At 41.1% G+C, this 23,982-nt stretch overlaps 1 protein-coding gene across 5 annotated transcripts in view; it reads right to left on the reverse strand.

The window, feature by feature from the left end:
* Nucleotides 1-23,982, reverse strand: part of PLEKHA5 (pleckstrin homology domain containing A5) — a 285,024-nt gene that overhangs the window by 12,329 nt on the left and 248,713 nt on the right. For all 5 annotated transcript variants that reach the window (XM_039544466.1, XM_039544476.1, XM_039544484.1 and 2 more), the window contains 8 exons: nucleotides 22,907-23,008; nucleotides 21,595-21,706; nucleotides 21,311-21,357; nucleotides 19,479-19,599; nucleotides 16,521-16,636; nucleotides 3,246-3,455; nucleotides 2,334-2,489; nucleotides 1,261-1,385 (listed from right to left, as the gene is read on the reverse strand). In XM_039544466.1, coding sequence (XP_039400400.1) covers nucleotides 1,261-1,385; nucleotides 2,334-2,489; nucleotides 3,246-3,455; nucleotides 16,521-16,636; nucleotides 19,479-19,599; nucleotides 21,311-21,357; nucleotides 21,595-21,706; nucleotides 22,907-23,008 — 989 coding nt within the window. The remainder of the gene's footprint in view (nucleotides 1-1,260; nucleotides 1,386-2,333; nucleotides 2,490-3,245; nucleotides 3,456-16,520; nucleotides 16,637-19,478; nucleotides 19,600-21,310; nucleotides 21,358-21,594; nucleotides 21,707-22,906; nucleotides 23,009-23,982) is intronic.

The raw sequence follows: 23,982 nt of genomic DNA on the forward strand, positions 1-23,982 counted from the left end.
TCCTAAAAAAGGTAAGGTAGTCTGGAAAGGTTGAGAACAACTGCCCTAAGGGGTCAAAAGTCCAGACTGCTCCTGAGCTGATCGCTTCCATACACAGTACAATGGACTCCAATAAAAAAAAACTTGCCATTGGAGCCTTCAGGTGAGGCTTTTAACAGTAATCTTATGGAAAGCTTTGATGAGGCAAGAAAAGCTATTAAGCTCTCATCCTGAGATAAAATTATTGACTAGATCTTGCATCCCAAAGCAAACCACAAATTATGTTTGTCCATGATGAACATATGCTCATAAATGTATTTGAAACTTCCCACATATTAGTTCTGAGCAAAAACAGCAACACAGAAAAAGGAAAAAACCAAAACAAAATCTAACCCAGAAATTAGTCTGGGAAGGATACCTGACTCCAAGCTATTTCACAATTAATTGTTATTTTTTTTGCCCCAAGTTTGATCTAAGAACCAGTGTTGACCAGGTTCCCTCCTTGTTACCAACCCATGGTGGGTGAACTCAGGGAATTTCTGATTTCAATAGGTGGTTGGAAATGAATCATGACTATAAGTATAACGAGTTTACTATGAATAGGAAGAACAACTAAGTTGCATTCAGAATATGTTATATTTTTATATTTTGTTCCATAGCTGAGAAGTAGAACACAACACTGAAGAGTGAAGTCTGTGTTGGAGCCCCTAAGTAGAATGGACTCTGAATTTGTCTGGAAGTAGGAGGGGTAGGGAGAAAAATCTTGAGTATTTTAGTTTTCTCAATATCTACAAAGAGAGAATCTAAAAATGAAACTAATGAGCAGAATAACGTTGATAATATTATTCAGGCCTGATGAATTTATTTCCATGAATCACAAAGTTCAAAGCCCATCTGTAAACAGTTCATGGCCTGATCCTATACCTGCCTCTGACAATGAATGCAGGATTAGGTCAAATATGTGCTATTTCTTTCTATGATTATATTATGCAATCAAATCTTAACACAAAAACCATCTTGTAATGAACAACCTGTCCATGCTTGAAACAATTTTTCCATTTTTCATACCACCTAACCATTCGTATTCATTATACTTTTAGAGAGAAAATAAACATTTGTTTACATGCAGCCCCATACTACCCACACTTCCCCTTTGGAGTTGCGTAGAACAGTGAATCAAGCTTCCAAAGGTAAAAAACTAAAATATTCATTATTAAACTGTAATTAACTGTTGGACTAGTTCAATATGCAATTATCTTATTTTTATTTATTTATTTTTACCTGGTATCTACAGTATGTGTTTTTCCCAATTTCTTTTGTTTTTCTACTCCTCCTTCAGCATTCCCTTCTTTTGGATCAGCTATAACACACGTGTCTGGTAACAGTGGGTCATCACTTTTTGTCAACTTTAAAAAGAAAAGTTGAGAAGTTTTAAGAAAAATCTGTAGGTACACACTGTGAGCACATACTGAATGGTGGGCAGAGAATTGATATTCAGGAAGTAAGCTTTGTCAACAGAGCCAAATTTTGGCCTCAGTTATACAGGTATAACTAAAGAATTATGTTTATGTAATTTACATCAATACCATTACCTGAAGAGCAATACAGAAAGAAATGTGCACAATTTGGCCCAATGAATTTTGAGAGTGACCTAGAATTATCAGGGAACTATCTAGAATCTGGATTGCAGTTTCTGTATTGTTTTCATACCTGCACCACCATCCAAAATGAATACAACGCAGAACTGCTTGGACACATTACTCAGTGTGAATGCTTTAGAAGTTCTGATTAGATAGTCATTATCTGTGTGTGAAGTAGCACTCTTTCAAAAGGCTCAAGAAGGCTTCAAGTAAAAGGTGGTAAGAAAAAGATGGTCAGTTTTAATAACTTGATTTTATATTGTTACTCTGTTGAAACCTGATAAAGAAAATGGTCAAGGTAAAGTGGTAGTGGTTCTGACAGCCTTTAGCTCCACCCGTAAATCATCATGCTTTTGAACAGCTATTAGGATATTTTAAAATAGGGTAAAACTGGGTGGGATGCAAGATAAATCTGAGAGAAGTACCATTTTGATGATCAGCACAAGTCATAATTATTGCGCAAATATTTCTCTCTCCTCTTATTTATTTGTTAAGCAATTTGATGTGCTGGGTGCTATACAAATCAAAAAAGGAAGAAAAAGGTCCCTGGTCTAAGGAGGAAACCTCAGTCACAAAATGCACTGGAAGACCCGAGTTGAATTAATCTAGAAGAGTTTCTGAACTGGCAGGTGATGTTACTTACAGATGTGCTCAGTATTTGTGGAAGAAGTTACTTTTGAGGTAGGATTGAACACTCTAAATATAACTTATTACCTCTTTAGTAAAATCTGCATTATGCTCTTCTGATCTAGCATTTAGTTGTGTTATTTCTTCTGCAGGAGTTTCATGATTTTGCTCCAAATCATTCTCTCTTATGGCATTCTCTAATTCCTTAATGTTACTAGATACCATATCGTCCTTTCGTCGATTCTGTAGAACAAATGTTATATATGGAGATACTTGCAATAAAAATCCAGTGGTATTACTGCATACTCTTTTCCTATTGTTATGCTGAGACTTCCATTATGACCTCTCACACACTGCTAAAAGTTATGAAAAAAGAACTTTAGACTGCTTGACCTCAATTCAAAAGTTTACCTCCCATTTCCTCATAAATGTGGCATGTTATTTTAATGCAATAGGTAAGAATTAAAATTGCTTTTGAAATCTTAACTTTAAATATCCTGACTTTCATGTAATTAAAACATCCAACTGTAATAAGTCAGGAACAATTTGTTGCTTATATGCAGTTATAAAATTTATGGCTAAGTATGGGGAGCTGGTAGTAATTCTTAAATGTAGGCTGCGTAACATTTTCCATCATCAAAAAAAACCCTTGCAACCTTTTTTGAGAAGTGCTAACACCTCCATTGTTTGCAGCAGGACATTGAAATTTGGTAACCTCAGACTAAAGGAGTGCCTTTTCTTTATCCCAGGAAATTCCATTTAGGTTTAGCTGAGTTATAAATTGTTAAAAAAAGGTCTATTTCCCTTTCTCCCGCTTGCATTCCTAAGGACAATTTTGGCAGTCTGCTATAAATGGACATTCTGAAGTGCAAGACCCATGCCGCCACCAAAGCAGCAGTAGCATTTGACTTTGCAACTTCCTCCCTCCCCCGCAACACAAATGGTTTTTTTTTTTTGTTCTAACATATTACTGTGTACACCAAGGAACTTTTGGCATACCTGAGCCAGCTTAAATGGATTATCCCTAACAAAGGATGAGCTCTGTGCAGGAGACAGATCTGAAACGCCAATAATATTTAGCCCCTTTTTCTTCTCTCTCAGACAAGCTTGTTGGTGTCTCTTTATTCTTTCCATCTGCTCCTCCACAGTCATTCGAGGCCGAGTGTTTTCTGCCAGACATAACTGCTCCACTGCACTTCTCGGCCTTTCCTTAAAAGAAAGGAACATACTTTATTAAAGAATACTCTTTGAAGCAATGTTGTCAACATACAGTGTGGGTGTTCACTTAAAAAAGCTTGTACTGCACACCTGCATTTGGCCTAACTCTGGTATCCCCTATATTAAGACTGGTCAATACGTCAAGTACCAGAGGAAGTTTTAGGGACAAGATTTATCTGCAGTAGAAAATTACATCATGGTAGAACATGTTTTAATGTTAAACATGACTGAGCTCTCAGTGTAGATAAAAACTGGCATGTTTAATGTGTCAGCTGACTGTGGTTACCGTTGGGTTGGGATTAATAAATTCAGCTGCCTTTGTTCTTCTTTTGCACTTACTTAGGGCAAGGCTACACCAGAAGCACTAGATGCAGCTGCGCCATGTCTGGTGAAGACGCCCTAGGTTGAAGGCATAATTACTCCACCTGTGGACAGCGCTTAGGTCGTCGTAAGTTGCGTCACTCAGGAGTTGGCTTTTTACATACCCGAAGATCGAAGTTACATCAACTTAAGTGGTAGTGTAGACCTGCCCTGAGGTAAATAAGAGCTGGTCAGTTAATAAGGAGTGGTTACCATGACCAGCTGATATGGAGTTCAACTGTATTACACTGGTCTACAATTTTTGAGAAGTCGTCTGCTTCAGAGATAAAATGTGCTATTTATTATGTATTTTGATGTGCTGAATTCAAATATGACAATTAAAACAACTGATTGGCTACTGTTTCTAAGTTATTTAAGTTTTTACATTTTATGTCTATGTATATTGTGTAGATAGTAGAGTTTTAATCATAAATTGTAAACCTAGGTCTTTTCATGTGTTTATGGTTGCTTTACATGATAATATTTCACCTGTCCTGTTTATGTAACACTTTAAAAATCAGCAAAAGGGTTATATAAATAACATTTATTATGAAACAAAAGGCAAAAAACTATTATGTACATAGTTTAGTCCTATTCAGTGTCTACTCGGCGCTTCTTGGCTTGTCTCTTGTATTCATTAAATGGAACACCTCTTTTCACTGTCCAGCAATAGTCTGCAAGCATTGATGGGCTCCATTTGCCCTGATAGCGTTTCTCCATTGTTGCAATGTCCTGGTGAAATTGCTCGCCGTGCTCCGTCGCTCACTGCTCCGTCGGTGGAAAAAAATCTAGATGAGAGTGCAAAAAATGTATCTTTAGTGACATGTTGCAACCAAGGCTTTTGTATGCCTTGAGGAGGTTTTCCACCAACAACCTGTAGTTGTCTGCCTTGTTGTTTCTGAGAAAATTTATTGCCACTAACTGGAAGGCTTTCCATGCCGTCTTTTCCTTGCCACACAGTGCATGGTCAAATGCATCATCTCGAAGAAGTTCACGAATCTGAGGACCAACAAAGACACCTTCCTTTATCTTAGCTTCACTTAACCTTGGAAATTTTCCACGGAGGTACTTGAAAGCTGCTTGTGTTTTGTCAATGGTCTTGACAAAGTTCTTCATCAGACCCAGCTTGATGTGTAAGGGTGGTAACAAAATCTTCCTTGATTCAACAAGTGGTGGATGCTGAACACTTTTCCTCCCAGGCTCCAATGACTGTCGGAATGGCCAATCTTTCTTGATGTAGTGGGAATCTCTTGCACGACTATCCCATTTGCAGAGAAAACAGCAGTACTTTGTGTATCCAGTCTGGAGACCAAACAAGAGAGCAACAACCTTCAAATAGCCACAAAGCTGCCACTGATGTTGGTCATAGTTTATGCACCTCAAAAGTTGTTTCATGTTGTCATAGGTTTCCTTCATATGGACTGCATGACCAACTGGAATTGATGGCAAAACATTGCCATTATGCAGTAAAACAGCTTTAAGACTTGTCTTCGATGAATCAATGAACAGTCTCCACTCATCTGGATCGTGAACGATGTTGAGAGCTGCCATCACACCATCGATGTTGTTGCAGGCTACAAGATCACCTTCCATGAAGAAGAATGGGACAAGATCCTTTTGACGGTCACGGAACATGGAAACCCTAACATCATCTGCCAGGAGATTCCACTGCTGTAGTCTGGAGCCCAACAGCTCTGCCTTACTCTTGGGTAGTTTCAAATCCCTGACAAGGTCATTCAGTTCACCTTGTGTTATGAGGTGTGGTTCAGAGGAGGAGGATGGGAGAAAATGTGGGTCCTGTGACATTGATGGTTCAGGACCTGAAGTTTCATCCTCTTCCTCGTCTGACTCAAGTGAGAATGATTCTGGTGCATCAGGAACCGGCAGTCCTTCTCCGGGGGGTACTGGGCGTATAGCTGATGGAATGTTTGGATAATGCACAGTCCACTTTTTCTTCTTTGACACACCTTTCCCAACTGGAGGCACCATGCAGAAGTAACAATTGCTGGTATGATCTGTTGGTTCTCTCCAAATCATTGGCACTGCAAAAGGCATAGATTTCCTTTTCCTGTTCAACCACTGGCGAAGATTTGTTGCACAAGTGTTGCAGCATATGTGTGGGGCCCACCTCTTGTCCTGATCTCCAATTTTGCAGCCAAAATAAAGGTGATAGGCTTTCTTAACCATAGTGGTTATACTGCGCTTTTGTGATGCAAAAGTCACTTCACCACAAACATAGCAGAAGTTATCTGCACTGTTCACACAAGTACGAGGCATCTCTGCTCACTTTGGCTAAACAGAAATGTGTCCCTTTGCAAAATCAAACACTGACAAATAAGAGAGCACGCTACTGTATGGTTTCTAGAGCTGATATAGGGCAATTTGTTCAGCAGAGTGATGTAAGCTTCGTTATGATTGCATCATCCATGACTTCTAGGAATAACATGATGCAATTCATATCATGTATGACGCAATACCAGCTTCAGATTGCATCATTCATTGTTTTGCCTAAAAAGCAAGTACTGTCCAAACCCAGTCATAGATTTATTCATAGATCCAGTCAAAGATGTATTTTAGTCATTTCTGGTTTAAATTGAGATCCCTTCCCTTTATAACTCACTTATCCTCCGCTATTGCAAGTCAAGGGTCGTATAAACTGACCCAATAGCATATCTTGAAAACTAGAGCCAATCAACAATTTTAAGCATCATTTTCGTTCTCAGTGACCCAGAATTAGTAAAGTTAGATTACATTTATTTCAGAAGCATTTTGGCTGTAGAGCAGTGTTGTTATTATTATTATTATTATTATTGTAGCACCTAAGAGTCTCAGTCAGGGACCAGTACAAACTGGCGCTGTACAAACACAGAACAAAAACATGACAGTCTTTGCCTGCACTGCACAATAGTGCCCACTATAGTTTGTTTTCCAGTCAAAATGAAATGGTTGTTTAAATTTATATAAAGTTGTTTCACCTAATATAGTGACTACACCTCTACCCCGATACAACGTAGTTCTCAGAAGACAAAAAAAATCTCACGGTTCCTTGTTCCCTGACCACCCCCTCCAGAGACCCCCATCCTTAATCACCCCCAGGATCCCACCCCCTACCCAACCCCCCTGCTCCCTGTCCCCTGACTGCTCCGACCCCTATCCACACCCCCCGCCCCCTGACAGGCGCGAAGTGGAGCAACGTGGCCCCAGCCCACTCCACTCCGCCACCTCCCAGCCGTGGCGCGCTGGTGAGTGTGGGGAGGCTGGGGAAAGGATGCCCCCCATACCCACCTGCGGCGGGAAGCGGAGTGCAGCAGCTGGGAGCTGGCGGAGTAGAGTGGGCTGGGGCCGGGCTGCTCCGCTTCCTGCTGCCGGTGAGTGCGGGGAGGTGGGGGAAAGGAAGCCCCCCCACTCACCTGTGTCGGGAAGCGGAGCCATGCAGCCCCAGCCCGTTCCACTTTCCTTTCCCCGACCCCAGCTGTGTCGCGGTGTGTGAGTGTGAGTGAGAGTGAGAGAGAGGTCCTGCACTCACCTGCGGCAGGAAGCAGAGCAGCGCAGCCCCAGCCCGCTCCACTTTCCTTGCTCCGACCCCAGCTGTGTTGCTGGGGGTGGGGTGGGGTGTGTGTGTTGGGGAAAGGTCCTGCACTCACCTGCGGCAGGAAGCAGAGCAGCGCAGCCCCAGCCTGCTCCACTCCGCCACCTCCCAGCCGTGGTGCTCCGCTTCCCACTGCTGGTGAGTGCAGGGAGGTTGGGGAAAGGACACCCCCCCGTACTCACCTGCGACGGGAAGCGGAGCGCCGTGGCTGGGAGCTGGTGGAATAGAGCAGGCTGGGGCTGGGCTGCTCCACTTCCCGCTGCCGGTGAGTGCGGGGAGGTTGGGGAAAGGATGCCCTCCGCACACACACTGGCGGCGGGAAGCGGAGCGATGCGGCCCCAGTCCGCTCCGCTTTCCCTTCCTCAGCCCCAGCCATGTTGCTGAGGGGGAGGGGTGGGGGGTTGGGGAAAGGTCCTGCACTCACCTGTGGTGGGAAGCGGAGCACCACAGCTGGGAACTGGTGGATTGGAGTGGGCTGGGGCCGGGCTGCTCCGTTTCCGCCGCTGCGTGCAGGGAGGATCCTTTCACCCCCAAGCCCCCTCCCCCCAGCGACACAGCTGGGGCTGGGGTGGGGGAAGCGGAGCTGGCTGCTCCCGGCCCCCACTAATCCCTCGGGCCACTCTGGTACTGTGGGGCCCCCAAAATTGCCCCCCCCCCAGCTCCTGCCTCCTAGACCCTGGGGAGGAGCCCCTGACTGCCCCTGAGACCCTCTGCCCCTTATCCAACCCCTCGGCCCAGCACCCTTAACACGCTGCTCAGAGCAGCATGTCAGAGCTTTACCGCATTGTATGAGAACCTGTGTTATATTGGGGTAATGAGAACATTACCTGAAACAATGAATTAAGAGGACAGCATAAAATGTCAGTGACAGCACAATTTTGAAGAGATTTTGAAAACTGTATAGAGTAATGAATAGAAATGCATAAGAATTCAAATCAATATTTTAATAATGGGGGATACAGAGATAGATATAAAAATATTGTAACTTGGGTCCTCAACCCTGTATCTGGATCCAGGTGGGTAGACCTAGGAGCCCATGCAAAGCCAGATGTGGGTTTGGGGAGCCGTAAAGTCTTGGATTCTTTAAAAAGTAATCAATTAAAAAAAAACCTCATTACTATTAGATTACAACGCAGAGTAATCTAAATGGAGGGTCTTGCTTTATGGAGTTTACCATCACTCATGACCAGGCTGATCCCAAATCTTGCCATCTCTATGGTAGATGGCTACCTGGCTTTCTGATGGCAAACTCTCTCCTAAGTTGCAGAATGACCAGAAAGATGTGTACCGGGAAGCAAATGCATTGGTGTTTTCCTTTTCTGGGCCTTGTTCCTCTTTATCAAGGGCTGTGATTTACTTCGGAATACAAGAAATTGCACCTTGATCTTACAGTGACAGCTGTCTTAAAATGCATATATTTATAGTTACTTTTGATGGTTTTTGTAATTTATACTCTATTGTATTTGGAAAGAAAACATAGCTTTGCAGTCATCCTTTAACGGAAAATAATTGTGTGGGTTTCAAATAATTTCTTGAAGAGTTTTTTCCTGCTGATCACATACAGAAAGCCTAAATGTTACCTGAACTCCATTTTCTTTAGCACTTGGCAAGTAATCATATAAATTACTCAAAGAACATCTCGTATAGAAGCAAGATTATCAGTACATATAAAATAAGATGTTCTGTTGTAAGTGAAGTTACTAGCAATATAAGACCTGAGACTAGGTTATTTAGTGTCTAAGTCCACTAGCTCTCTCTGGAGAGCTATATTACAATCCTTATTAGTTCTAAATCCACACCACAAAATTGCCCCACAGATTGACATAAATATAAGGCTTCATGCAAGAGTGGCCCAGGATTTATATATGCATGGTGCAGCAAGTCAAGACTCTACTGCAGTGTCTTACACAGCACACCCTGGATTAGGTGTGAATCCAGTTATTACTGTTTTTCACTTTCCTGAGCACTGAATTTCCAGGAAAAATTTGCTAGAAAATCCACAAGGTTATGAGGTCATCTATTACAAGACCTGAAAACACTGATCCTGTTTCTTGAGAGAGAGAATCCCTGCAAAATTATTTGCTGTTACCAAATTCTATTTCTATTAGGAATGATTATCTTTTACATATCACACACCTCATGCTGGACTACTGCCTCTTTTTGGTCCAGTCAAAGTGAGGGTTACTCACCGTGTGCAGTAACAGGTTCTTTGAGATGGTTGTCCCTGGGGTGTTCCACTTTAGGTGTTTATGCGCCCTGCGCTTATAATTGGAGATTTGTGGTAGCAGTGCCTAGTTGGGTCGTGCATGCAATGTCGCTGTCTCGCACCGCTCCAGGAGGTTACGTAGTACTGCGTGACCAACCATCCCTCGATTCCTTCTCTACTGCAGAGAATCTACATGAAACTCTGAAGTAGAGGGGAGGAGGGGGGGGTAGTGGAGCACCCACAGGGACAACCATCTCAAAGAAGCACAACCCTCTCTTCTTTGAAGAATAGCCCTGTGGGTGCTCCAGTTTTGTGACTGTTGATCACTGCCCCTCAGTGGAAGGGATTCGGATTTGCGTTACTGATGGTGGATAAAACCGTGAGTGCAAACTGCGTATCTGATTATGACTGTTGCTCTATAGCATAGTGCTTTGTGAATGTGTGGGCTGATGCCCAAGCTGCTGCTCTGCAAATGTCAATAATGGGAACATTGTTGAGAAAAGCTATGGGTGCTGAAAGTGCTCTGGTAAAGTGTGTGTGAATTCCCATTGGGGCTTGTAAATGAAGCATTTGATAACAAAGGTGGATGCATCCTGATATCCACTTGTATAGTCTCTGCTTTGAGATGGTTTCCCCTGTTGAATATTCTGTTACAGAGACAAATAGTATCGGTGATTTTCTAAATGTTTTTGTTCTTTCAATGTAAAACGCTAATGCTCTTTGAATGCCCAGTGTGTGCCGTGATTCCTCTTTTGTCTGCATGTAGTTTTGGTAAAAACATAGGTAAGTTAATGGGTTGGTACAAATGAAAGGGGGATGCAATCTTGGGTAGGAATTTGGGGTGGCCTTAAGGTAACACTGTCTTTAAAGAAAATTGTGTATGGGGGGGGGGTGCCATTAGGGCATCTAGTTTCCTCACCCATCTGGCGGACATGATGGTGATAAGGAAAGACACCTTCATAGATAGGTGGAGTAGCGAGCAGGTGGCAAGCAGCTCAAATGGGTTTCCCATAAATCTGTGTAAGACGAGGTTGAGGTCTCACATAGGAGGGGGTTCCTTATTTTGAGGTAGGTGTTCTCAATGCTCGAAGAAGCGTTTAGTCGTTGGGTGGGCGAATATGTTGATCCCGTTTACCTTATCATAGAAAGCTGTGATAGCCGCCAAGTGTACCTTGACAGAGCTTATGAAGTGCCCAGTGTTTTTAGTTCTAATATATAATCCAGTACCCTTGTTAAGGGGGAGGATGCTGGTAAGATCTGTTTGTCTCAGCACTAAATGTTGAACCATTTCCACTTATGGATATATGTCTGTCTCGTATTTGTTCTACAGCAATTCAGTAATATGTTTTTTACTTCCTCCAAAAAGGAGGTTTCAATTCCTCTCAGCCATGGAGTAGCCAGGCCTTGAGGTGGAGTACTGAGAGGCTGCGATGGTGGACGTGTCTCGCATCTTGTGCAAGGAGGTGAGGTATTGGGGAAGATTTCGAGGTGAGCGTACCGCCATCTTTAGCAGGTATGGGAATCGTGTCTGTCTGGGCCATGTAGGTGCTATTAGGATGACTTTGGATTTGTCCATCTTGATCTTGTGTATGACCCAGGTTAAGAGTGTGATTGGGAAATGCATACATTAACAGTGCATCCATTTGCAGAGGAGAGCGTTGCCTAGGGAACAGGGTCTCAATACGGCTCTGGAGCAATATTGTGGGCACTTGGTGTTCTGTGCTGTTGCAAAGAGGTCTATGGTAGGGAATCCCCATAGTCTGAATATCATATGTAGAACTCCAGGGTCCATTTCCCACTCACTATTTTGTGAGAACTCTTTGCTTAGTGCATCTGCTGTTGTGTTTTGACATCCTGGAAGGTAGGATTCTGATATGTCAATGTTGTGACTGATGCATCAGTTCCAGAGCAGTATCGCCTCTGTGCATAGCGAGTGTGATCGTGCACCCCCTTGGCGATTTATGTAAAACATGCATGGTATGTTGTCGGTGTGCATCCTGATGGCTTTGTTTTTTTGTTCATGGTAGAAAGCGGTTGCATGTGTTGAGAATTGCCTTTAGTTCCAACAAATTTATGTGCATTTTGGACTCTGATGGGGACCACTGTCCTTGTACTGTGTTGAGTAAATGCACTCTCCAGTCTATTAGGAAGGCATCCATGGTGACTGTCATTGTTGGAGTCCTTTGTAGAAATAGGACTCCTGTACAGACTTTCTTTGATTGTGTCCACCATCTTAATGAGTCCTTTACCTTGTTTGGCATTGTGAGATGTCTGTGTAGGCTGTGTCTGTGAGGTATGTTCACTGTTTAAGGCCAGCCGTGAAGTCTGACGTGTTTGATGACAAATGACGTGGCTGACGCGTCCCAGTAGTTGTTAGCATGTTCTGGCAGACGTTTGTGGACTGTCCATCACTGTCGAAATTAAGTTGACGAGTGTGATGAAGCGTTGTTGAGGTAGTGTTGCTGTCGCGATTGAACAGTCAAGACAAGCTCCGATGAATTCCAGTTTCTGGACAGGAATCAATGTTGACTTTTAAAGCGTGTTTATTTGTAATCCTAAATTTGTGAAAAGGGTTATCGTACTCTGTGTCACTCTTATTGCTTCATGTTGTGTTGGTGCCCTTATGAGGCAGTCATTCAGATATGGAAATACCATGACTGTGTCTGCGGAGGTGCGCTGCCACCAGTGCTAAAACTTTGGAAAAAATCCTTGGGGCAGTTGACAAGCCAAAAGATAATACTTTGTATTGGAAGGGTTGTTTTCCCAGGGTGAACCTTAGGAATCTTCTGTGAGAAGGATGGATGGTAAAGTGAAAATATGTATCTTGCAGGTTGAGGGCCAAGAGCCAGTTCCCCTTCTCTAATGCTGGAATTATAGTTGTTAGTGTCAGCACTTTGAAACATTGTGTTTTTATGAACTTGTTGAGTTTTCTTAGATCCAGAATGGGTCTCCACCTGCTCATCTTTTTCTGGGTTAGAAAATAGTGAGAGTAAAAACCTTTCCCTCTGTGCTGCACTGGTAATAGTTCCATTGCATCTAGGTGTATGAGGTGGTTTATTTCCTGTTGTGGCAGGTACGCATGAGAGTGGTCACTGAAGGGGGGTGGGGTAGGTGGGATGGAGATAAAGGGGGTGGAATAACCCTGTTGGATAATTTCTAAAAACCCATTTATTTATAGTGATGGCGTTCCAGACTTGGTACTTGGTGACAGGTGATCTCCGAACATTCGGGAGATAGTCTCTGTTTCCAGTGTTAGAGTACGTGGTTGTCTTATATCCTCGACCACACTTTCAAAACTGCTGTCTTGAGGTAGATTGCTGGGATGTCGAAGGTTTGTTTTGGTTTTGTCGACATCTGGTTTGTCTTTGTTTGCAGCATTGGTCATATTGCCTGTGTGGTTGCATGTATGGTGGCGAGCAGAATCTCTGGGTAGAATTCCAGCCATTTCTTTTTATTTGCAGGTGTGTAAATGCCCAGGGATTTTAATGTCACCCTTCAGTCCTTAAGGGTATGGAGTGACTCATCTGTTTTGGCAGTGAATAACTTTGGGCCTTAAAAGGGCAGGTCCTCGTCTGTTGACTGGATCTCCTTGGGGAATCCCGAGAGATGAAGCCACAATGCATGGTGCATGACCACAGATATTGTGATGGAGCATGCGGCCATGTCTGTGGAGTCAAGAGAGACCTGCAGTACTGTCATGGCAATGAGATGGCCTTCAGCGATATTAGCTTTAAACTGTTCTTTTTTCTCTTCAATAAATTTTGAAATTAAAAAAAAAATTCTGTGTGTATTTGGACAGTAGGGCCTCGTAATTAGTTATGTGAAACTGCAGTGTTGCAAATGAATACACCTTGTGGCTGAAGAGATCTAACTTATTCCAGTCTCTGTCATACAGGTTGTTTTTGCCATTTACTACTTCCACCACTAGTGAGTTTGGTGTAGGGTGTTTAAATAAGAATTCAACTCCTTTATATGGCATATTGTATTTCTTGACTGATCTTATGCATGATGGGGGTGCTGTTGCCCGTGTCTGCCAGATGGTTTTGGCAGGCTCCATAATAGCATCGTTGATCAGAAATGCTATCTTTGCTGAGGTAGATGTTTAAAGTATGTCTAGTAGTTTATGCTGTGATTCAGGTATCTCTTCTAGTGATATGCCCAAGGTCTCTGCCACCTTTTGAAGAATTCCTGGAATTGCTTGAAGTCATCCTCTGTGGTAGGGGCATTATACTTCCATCTGGTGACGAAGAGAACATGTTCACTCTTGGTAATGCTTCCTGGTCTGAGGTTTCCTCAGTTACCCCCTCTTGAGTTTTTGATGCTGCTGGGATAGGTGATCATGGTGCTCTTGATCTTGGTGGGCTAGGGGGCCTGTGATGTTGAGCCCTGTATACTGCCCACTGATCCCAATCAGGCCAGTTTGGTGGGAATGGCATGTGAGCCTCCGTTCAAGCTTCTCCGCTTAGGGTCTTTGGCTCTCTGAAAACTTGTGGTACCGGAAGGTCCTGGCTCAGTGCCATCGGTACCAAGGGAGACTTGGAGGTAGGGGATCGCTTTTTCGTAGCCAATTCCCGCTGTGATGAAGTCTGAACCTGCTTTTTAGTAACCTTCTTGGGTAAAGTCTCTTTCGTAGGGGCTGATGATGGCGACTGTTGGTCCGGACAGGTCCTTGACTCGGAGTTTGAGGCCGGTATCAGAGATTTCTCCATCATAAGGAGCTTAAGTTGAAGATCCATAACTTTTCTTGTTCTGGCCAGGAGATTACAGCAATGTGGACACTTTTGAGGAATGTGTGTCTTGCTGAGACAGCAGACACACTGTGCATGTCTATCAGAGATAGAGATTTACAGTCTGCAAGTCAGGCAGCGTTTGAATCCCAGTGATTCGGGCATGTGGAGAGGTTCTGTCCCAAATAAGAAGGGAGCAATAACTCTGCAGAAGCCTAAACTTAATCTTCCTACTGAGGGGAATAAGGGAGACTTTTTTTTTTACTAAATAAAATAAGTATAAAGAGTAACAATGATAAAACTACTAAGTATACTATAAACTATCATATCTAAAGGTAAGTGAGGGCACTGGTAATTGCTCTGACTCAAGGCAAAAGGCAGTAGAGAAGGACCTGAGGGACAGTTGGTTGCGCAGTACTACGTAACTGCCTGGAGCAGCGCGAGACGGCGATGGCGCATGCACAACCAAACTAGGCACTGCTACCACAAATCTCCGATTACAAGCACAGGGCGCATTGACACCTAAAGTGGAGCACCCACGGGGACATTCCTCGAGAACCACCATAAATTTGGCATCACACCTAATTTATTCCTAAAATATACCAGCACTGTAGTTGCTAATCTGCTGTCAAATGTGCTAAAGAGTATCAGTAACTTTTGTCTTTACTAGAAAAATTATTACCCATTGCTGACAACAGGTGTCAGCAACACATTAGCCTTTTTCTCCACAGCATCACATTGGGAACTCATGTTGACCAGTGGACAAGCAACTCAGTCTGAGCTTCTAGTGCAACAATGTGGCAAAAAAGGACTAATGTGATCCTTGGATGTATACACTTAGAGGGGTGGGGAGCAAGTAGGAGTAGGGTGGTGTTTTCACCTCTATATACATAGCATTGATGAGACTACTAGAATACTGCATACAGTTCTGATGTCCACATTTTAAAAAAAATGTTGAAAGATTGGAGGCGGTAAAGAAAAGAGCCACAAAAAATTATTCAAAAGCTGGGGGGAATGCCTTATAGTGAGATATTTAGATCTCAATCTCTTTACCTTATCAAAAGTAATATGGACAGATGACTTGATTACAATCTAATTATCCCATCTGGCCTTAAATTCTATGAATGGGTACAGCTGGACACAATTTAACTGCAAGCATAGACCAAGACAAACTATGTTCAGCACCATTTCTGCAACTGCATTTAAAGGTTTTAAGCGGTTTTCTGAATGGTTCTGGACTTGGTTCACCTTGTTCTATGATTACAGCTAAACTGTATTAAGTAGTAATAGAAAATTTTCATACTAAAGACAAGGTTGAAGACAAGAGTACGGTTGTCGGTGTGGACTCTGATTTCCCAAACAAACATGCATGCGTCATAAAAGCTCACAAAAAGTCTGGATACGGTCTTTTCAAAAGTGGTAGTAATCTCTTCTCTGAACTCGCACTTCTGTTATTGTCTTGCTTCCGCCTCCATTCTCGTTCCTAAAATCCTCTGTCAGTTTTCCCTTCTGTCTTCTCTATTCCCTGCTCCCATTTTCCTATCTTAGTCATTTTATCTTCTTCCTTCATCCCACACTATCTGACATCTCATCTGAAAATCACAAGAGGTTCAGTACTATGCACTGTTCTCTCAACTGTTCTGATCATTTCAGATGTCTCAAAAATCATTTTTGGGTGGGGGAAAAAATGATTTACCAACACAGGTTAATAATACACTGTCCCTTTGCCCCACAACAAGAAAGGCACCTGAAAAAACGAAGCCTAAAAGGCAGGACTTTATTTACTTTTAATTCAGTATTGGGGATGACCCACTGGCACTAGATTCAATAACTAGTTTAGCAATAATACTGGCGACCACTAGAAAAATCAAAAAGCCTGATTTGAAGTCCTCAATTATTGAGTAGCTTTTATCACCAACATTTAGCAGTTTACCAATTCAAATGTAATGAAGTCTATGGGGGTTCTGGCAGAAGTGAATTTTAAAATGCTGTCATTCCTTACTTATGAACTGAATGCATGAAGGTAATACATTTTATTGCACATTTTCAGCCAGTGGGATGTTTTAAAGTAAATGAAAGATAAAGCTTTTAAAGTAACTAAAGATCCAGAAATTAAACTTGGAAAACAAATACACTGTTGTAAATCTTGATGTGTGCAAATTATTTTTAAATACCATTCTTAGATCTATCTTCTTGTTTTTCCTTAAAGTGACGTAAGAGGCTATTGTTGATGATTCTGGAGTTGGTGATTTGGTTCTGGGAGGGACAACTCCAACAGGAAAATGTGAACCTATAAAGTAATAAAACAGCATCTTAAGTGTTATGCAAAATGGCACATGCAATACTGTATTGTTTTCCAACTAAAACACGTTAGGATGTGAAGTCATTAATTGATAGGCTACCAGTCTTGTATTTACCATGAAAGTCATGATGCCTAACTAGTATATCTGTATTTTTTTTCTATGTAAATAAACCCAGTCAAACAAATCTAGTCAGTATTTAACCAGTATGTTAAATGTGACCAGCAAAGTATTTTTTCAAAAATTAGGCTTGCTCCTGTTTTGCTTCTTCATGATACATAAAGAAAACCCAAAAGATGCGTTTGGGCTTTCACAATTTTTTGTCCGTTTGAAAGTTTTTTTTCCCCTTGAAAATATCTGGAATGTCAGCTGTGGTCTTTGGTTTGGCTAGAACAACTCTTGCAGATCCCAGCAGACTGCAACTGTCATAACTGGAGAGATGGGAGGATGCATCTTGAACTAAAGCTTACTTTATCCAAAATGTTAATTAGTCATGGAAGTTTTTTCTTTTTAAAAACAAAATAGGACTAGATAGGACCTGAACTCGTATTGCACAAGGAATGCTGAGCATCTGACCAAACACATTTCAAGAAACCCTTCAGGCCTTCTTTAGTTGTCAAAACAGGAAAAGAAAGGGCACAAGCCTATTTTAATTCTCCTTTGCAGGTCACTGGTCTCCAATTTCTAGAGTTTTACAGTCACAAATTCCTATTTTTAAAATGTTTTTTCTTTCTTGGAGGATGAAGGACAAATGAAAAGAAAATAACTGAGAGGGAAACATTTTTCGCCTTCCTCTGCAGCATGGGGCACAGGTCACTTGCTGGAAGGTTCTCTGCACCTTCAGGTCTTTAAACCATGATTTGAGGACTTCAATGGCTCAGACACAGGTTTGATACAGGAGTGTGTGGGTGAGATTCTGTGGCCTGCATTTTGCAGGAGGTCAGACTAGAGGATCATAATGGTCCCTTCTGACCTTAAAGTCTATGATTAAAAATAACTAGTGCTGTAAAGTGCACAAAACAAACAAACAAATTAAATGTTCCCTTCCAATCTCTTATTATTTTATTGCAGTAGCAACCACTACATGTGGCTATAGTCATCTTAGGGCTGGTCTACATGGTAAGGCTATACACACTACTGTGATGTGATTTCTAAAACACACTAAGGTGTTGCACATTAAATTAGCTCGTCAGGCCCTGCTGGTGTGCACTAAAGGTTCCCAGTGTGCTTTAATATAGTGCTAGGTTAAAGTGCACTGTAAACCTTTAGATCCCACAAGCAGGGTCTATATGGACCAATTAATGCATAACATCTTAGTGTACTATAGAAATTACACTTAGTGTGTGTTACACCATCATGTAGACAAGCCCTTAGATGTGGTTTGTTATAACAATAAGTAAAATACAATTTTAGATGTGTGATTTTTAAGTTGAGCTCTGCTGAAATTGTTTGGGATATGAAGGTATGGAAAGATTAACTGAAACAATACAAATACAAGTATAAGCAATATGTTGTTAGTGCATGTAGACAATTAGGAAAAATTGATTGCTTATATTCTCTCTCATGCTGTTGGGATTTGTTTGAGTATTGAGAACTAGACTGAAATAAGTGCATTCGAAGACTACGTGCTCATTTGGTGGAACAAACAGTAACAGCTACAATAAAATTATCTCAATCTACTGGTAAGACGAAGAATCCACACTGAGGCTGTAGCTACTTTTTTTTAAGTGCCATCTATATCAGATAGGCAGCTTATTATCTGCTTTTCTTTAGTGAGGCCTGTTTTCTCACAGACAGACAATTATTTCTCCATTTATGAGAGATAAGGTGAGTGAGGTAATCCACAGGATTAAATGCTTTTTCAACTCTTCAAAACTATACAACATAAAACCACACAGTTAACTAATGACATCCCTTTAGATCACATTCAGCCAAGACCCATAACACCAGCATCTCATGTGCATACTGAGTCATCACATCAGAACGGAAGCCAAGTGACCTGACTGGCACTGAACATTGCGGGTACTACCGGGGCAGGGAGAGGCTGATTTTAAGACATCATTCTTGAATGTTCTTTCAATTTGGCTAATAGGGGTGCAGCACATATTGTTAAAGTGAGGGGATTTTGACAACTGCCTTTTCCAAACACAACTTTTAAAAAGCTATTTTACATGTTTTAACAAGGAGTATTAGATTCCTTAAGTGTGTTCACGGTGAAGGAATCTACTAAGTAATTAATAGCTTTTATGGGGACTATATGAAGAAGAGAAACTGAGGCATTCGGCAAAAGCACAGACCTTTATTATGCGTATATTCCAAGGGCAATAATATTAATTCTATTGTATCACAAGACAGAGGACAATTCAACAATTACAAGATTAAAAAACACATTATTTCCTTGTCTTGAGAGAGTTTGAGAATTCTGTGACGCTGCCTTTTTGGACATTTTGATAACACACTGTTGCAAGTTAGATTAAAAAACTGCGTAAGGGCCAGGACAGAAAATGGGTAATTGTTCAAGGGAGTGATGTGTGTGGGACATGAATGATATGATTTGACACAGTGTCAAAGATTTCAGGGTTCTTGTTCAGTGTAATGTTTCATTTCTCTGTGATTTGATTGACTGAAAACCTCTTGATGTAAAACTAACGCATTTTATTGCGGGAGCTGTTTCATTTGCATCAAGCAATGGACATACTATTCGTAAAATAAATATTATACACATATACATACATACACACACACACACACAAAATAACAGTTTCTACAAGGCTGTAGAAAGACTGTGAAAGACTGAAAAACAGGCTGGAAATCAACATGCTTGGCACTAACCTTTAGTTGTAGAAGTTTCTGACTCTGAAACTGGTTCTGTCTTTTCTTCACCATTAGATTCATCAACTTCTGCCACTGTTGTTAACTCTGGCTCACTCTTATAAAGTCTATAATCTGGACCCTAGAAGGATGATAATAGTAAAAGCTAATGAACACTGATTTATCATTTAAATGTTAGTATCTTAAGAATCAAACAACGTAATCTTGCGGCTGATTTTGCTATAATTTAAATATGTTATTTTTGTAAGCCAATGCTCCATTGCTCAGGGGCTTGTGTAGTGATATTCATTTTGTAATTAACATGAAACAAACTGCCACTGACTTTCAAAAGTTATATAAACCGAGTCTGGCTGATGTGAAGGAGAAAGTTTACCGTTATTATACAACACTAACCCCAAGAAACAAAAACTAACTATAAAAGGCTTCAACAGATACATGATTGCCAGGACTGGGGTTTGTGTAGTGTTACAAGAGTTCAGAAAAACCTGATTCTGAAAAAGTGATCAAAATATATCGAATCACCGTGAGAGTCTTGTTTTGATATTTGATTCTTAAAGCACGTTTATAAGCATGGTATATCTGATGAAAAAATGTCAGATGCAAATGATGCAGCTAGAAATAAAACTAATTAGCCAAAAAGGAATTACACAGCACAAAAGTAGCCAGATGTCAAAATAAAAGTGACTGTGCAGTGGATGGGGGGGAATGCTTGATGTACATTGTGGCAATTTTAGCCACTTACACAGTAAGATCCATTTCTCTGATATCCTTGAACTTGGTGAATCTTCTTTTCTTCCAGCAGATGTACTGGGCCCCTACTATAACAGAGCAAGGAGCTGCTATCACTGGGCAGAGAGGGGATTATGGGAGGATGCTCTGTAAAGTCATAGGACCGAGGGAGTGGAGGACGAGGTGGGACTACTTCCTCTTCCTAAAGATTGTAGAATAGTCACCTTATTTAGATATGCACACCTGTTACAATTATTTATAACTTTTAAAAAGTATATTACTGTAGCTATACAAGTTTTGTGTTTTGGAATTAAAGGGACACTGTCATACTAAAAAGATATATTAACAAACAACATTGTTTTACTAACACCATGAGATTTTAAATCTCATTTTCACCATTTACTTTCTGCATCTCACTCAGCTAGTTATGTTTTCATTTCTATCTGTTGTACTTTCTGCCTCTCATGCACAGACATGCTTCTGTTGTGACTAAGCATACTGATTTTGTTATCCCACTGTTTTAACTGAAATTCAATATTATTAAAAGATTTTGGTGTATATTAGATTTTCTATAACCTTTATAAACCAAGCTTAAATTTTGGGTGTAACACAAAGTTGACAGTGTCCCTTTAAAGCTATGATTTCTACACATTATGGGCCTGATTTCCAGATGGGTTGAACACTTGGAGCTGCCATCGATTGAATCTGTTGTTGGGGTGCTCTGCACATCTGTGAACCAGGCTTTATATATGAAGCGAGATGTAAAACAATATAATTGTTCTCTCTATGAAATGTGTGTGGGGGGGGGAAATCAGGATTTACACTTTTGGGGTAGAGGCCTGGGAACAAAAAAGGGTGAGGAATGGGGACACAGAATCATGAATTGGTAAGAAGTCACAGCAGAAATGAAAAATTTAGAATTACTACATGGGACTTTAACCTTCAAAAGTAATCCAATAATTCAGTAATGGATCTGCCAATTTAAATATACTGAATACACATTTCTGATACCATTAGAAGAGTTCAGAAATGATTTTAGTCAGCCAACAATTTTTAATTCAGAAATTCATGGATGCTAAAATATAAAACTACTAAAATCATACCTCATTTTTATACTTAATAGCTGAAAAAGACTTTGATCCAATGGTACCTGTTTAAAAAAAACATGAAAATCCGTTTACAATAAATAACTATTTAGGAACTAGGACAAAAGCCTGCCTCTGTATTGACCAAAAGGCTTAAACACACTAATTTCAACTGGTAAATAATTTCAGTTACACTTGTTTCCAGCAACTGTGATATCAAACAGTTTTCAGTCAAGCAAAAAAGCAATTACAAAGTTTATTCCCTAGAAGTACTACGTGGTTTAATAAAAGCAGCCATTTACCTGCCTCTGTAGAGATTCTTTGCTGTTTATGTTTACTCAAACCTTCCATGACATCTTGAATTCTCCAAAGTTCCTTTTGAATCTGAGCACGCTGTATACCTGCTGACTCAGTCTGCCAGTAAAGAGACATGGGACAGCACGTATAATATGGTGGAAGAACAAACAATTTTACTTTCTATAGAAAGTATCATGTACACAATTTTCTCTCCTTAGTGAAAGGAACAAGGATTTAGGAAGCAATCTGATAACTGACACTCCCCATCCACACTGATATAATGTTCACACTATCTGGAGGTTAGTGTAACCTCTTCAGGGTGGTTAGTGAAGTAGCCACCATCACAACAATTGACTGCTCACACATTCCAGCTGCTTGATTCAGCAGCTTTGCAAATCTCATCTTCCAAAATGAAAATTAAGCCATTTGAGAGTAGAGCATTTCACTAGTGACACAGGAGGACACAATGTCTCAATCTACAAAGGAGAATGGAAGCAAGGGAATTCACCAGTGTACACATTACCGCAGCTCTGCTCTGTGGGATGATTCTTCATATGTTGAGCTGTTTGCATGTCTTGCATTGGCCAAAAGGGAACACCATCAGTACAGACACATAGGTGGATCCAATCAACATAAAAGCAGCATGACTGACAGTGTGGAGCTGTGTTTGTCTCTGTCCAGACTCTCAGAATGAACTACTCTAAACTGGTGAATAATCTATGGGCCGATGTGTGCCCCCATAACCATTCAAAATTTGTGCCAATGGGTCTGCTGTATACTTATTTCCCTGCTCCTGCCACTCATCTGCAATATCCCTTCCATGTCTGTGTGTGGAAAGCCAATCTGTAGCATGCATGGCTTGTGGTGCTCCTCTGCACAGGGCTCCCTCCACCTCCCATCTACTTATTGCAGTGGTTCCCAAACTTGTTCCACTGCTTCTGCAGGGAAAGCCCTTGGCGGGCCAGGCCGGTTTGTGTACCTGCCACGTTTGCAGGTTCGGCTGATCACGGCTCCCAGTGGCCGCAGTTCACTGCTCCAGGCCAATGGGAACTGCTGGAAGGGCAAAAATGAAATACATAATATCCCCCCCTTCTCCTCAGAAAAACAAAAAAACCCCGAACTACCATTTAGGCCTTTACAGTAATACAAATAATAAAAAATAATACCAAAAAAGCAGCAAAGGACAATCTCATTTTCCCCTCCCCTTCCTTTTATTGATCTTTCAAGGAAGACTCAAACAGGCATGAAATAAAGAGGTTGTTTGCTTTAACTTTGTATTTTAAACAGATTTAAAATCATATTACAATTCTTCTATACCTGAACTTCTCCAAGTCGGTCCAGCTGCTCCTGCATATGGTTCCTTGTAATTGTTACATCGTATTCTAATTTGTCATACTCCCTCCATGCTCTTTCCAGTTCCTTAATTTAGAAGAAAGGTAGAATTAAAATCTCACATTAGGTGTTGACAAGTTAAAAAGAGATGTTGGCAGTTTAAAAAACTTGCACCATTTTTTTCTCAGCCCAGCAGATGCAAGTTCAGCAGTACCTCTCAAGAACAAATTAAGAATTTCATTTTGGTCCTGTTTAAAAATACTTTTTCACTTTCAATTGGTGTTTTATTTATTTTCTTCCGTGGGCAACAAGATAAAGAGAAAAAAATTTGCTTGCACCTGAGAATTTCCTTCTTGGACCCTTTGTCTTAATTCCTCCCTCGCACTCCAAATACGTCTGGAGATAATGGAGACAGACAAGACTTTCAATTATCACCCGCTGCAGCAGACTAAATTTTGTCAATTTTCCCTCACAGGATGCATTGGTAGATTTTTTTTAAAATTATTATTATTAAACAGGACAAAAGTATGGTGTCTAATTTAGAATTAAGATTTTTAATAGTCTTTCCTCTGAGTTTTACAGATGCCTTCAGGCCAAGTCCAGAATCATGCCTTAGAGTGGATTATCTTTCTATCCAGGGGTACTGAGGGTAAAAACTCACCCTTCTCTGAGGCCACTGTTTGAAGAGGCTGCTGCTTCCACCTAAGGCAGAATAACTCAAGCCCAGCTTGTCCTTCAACAGCTTGTCCTTCAACTGTGAAGTTGCCAATTGGATCATCTAGACTGGCTAGGTAATGCTCATTCTGCATTTCTGAATCTCGGATGGATGGATGGGGACACAAAGTCCTCCTTAGAATTTAAAGGGCAAGATTTTTGTTCTGGGATTTTGTCTGTCACTTCCTGTTCTTCTGGTTGCTCAGGCTGGAGTTCTGAAATAAGTTTATTTAACATAACCTTGAAAGGTGTCTATCTTGAGTTTCTTTCTTCTTCTCCATCCAATTGGGACAGATGCCCTTCCTCTGGAGGCCATTAACTAAGTGAGCAAGATTCTTTGTCTTGTC

This window comes from Mauremys reevesii, linkage group 1, assembly GCF_016161935.1.
Source record: "Mauremys reevesii isolate NIE-2019 linkage group 1, ASM1616193v1, whole genome shotgun sequence".
In the NCBI taxonomy this organism is placed as follows: domain Eukaryota; kingdom Metazoa; phylum Chordata; order Testudines; family Geoemydidae; genus Mauremys; species Mauremys reevesii.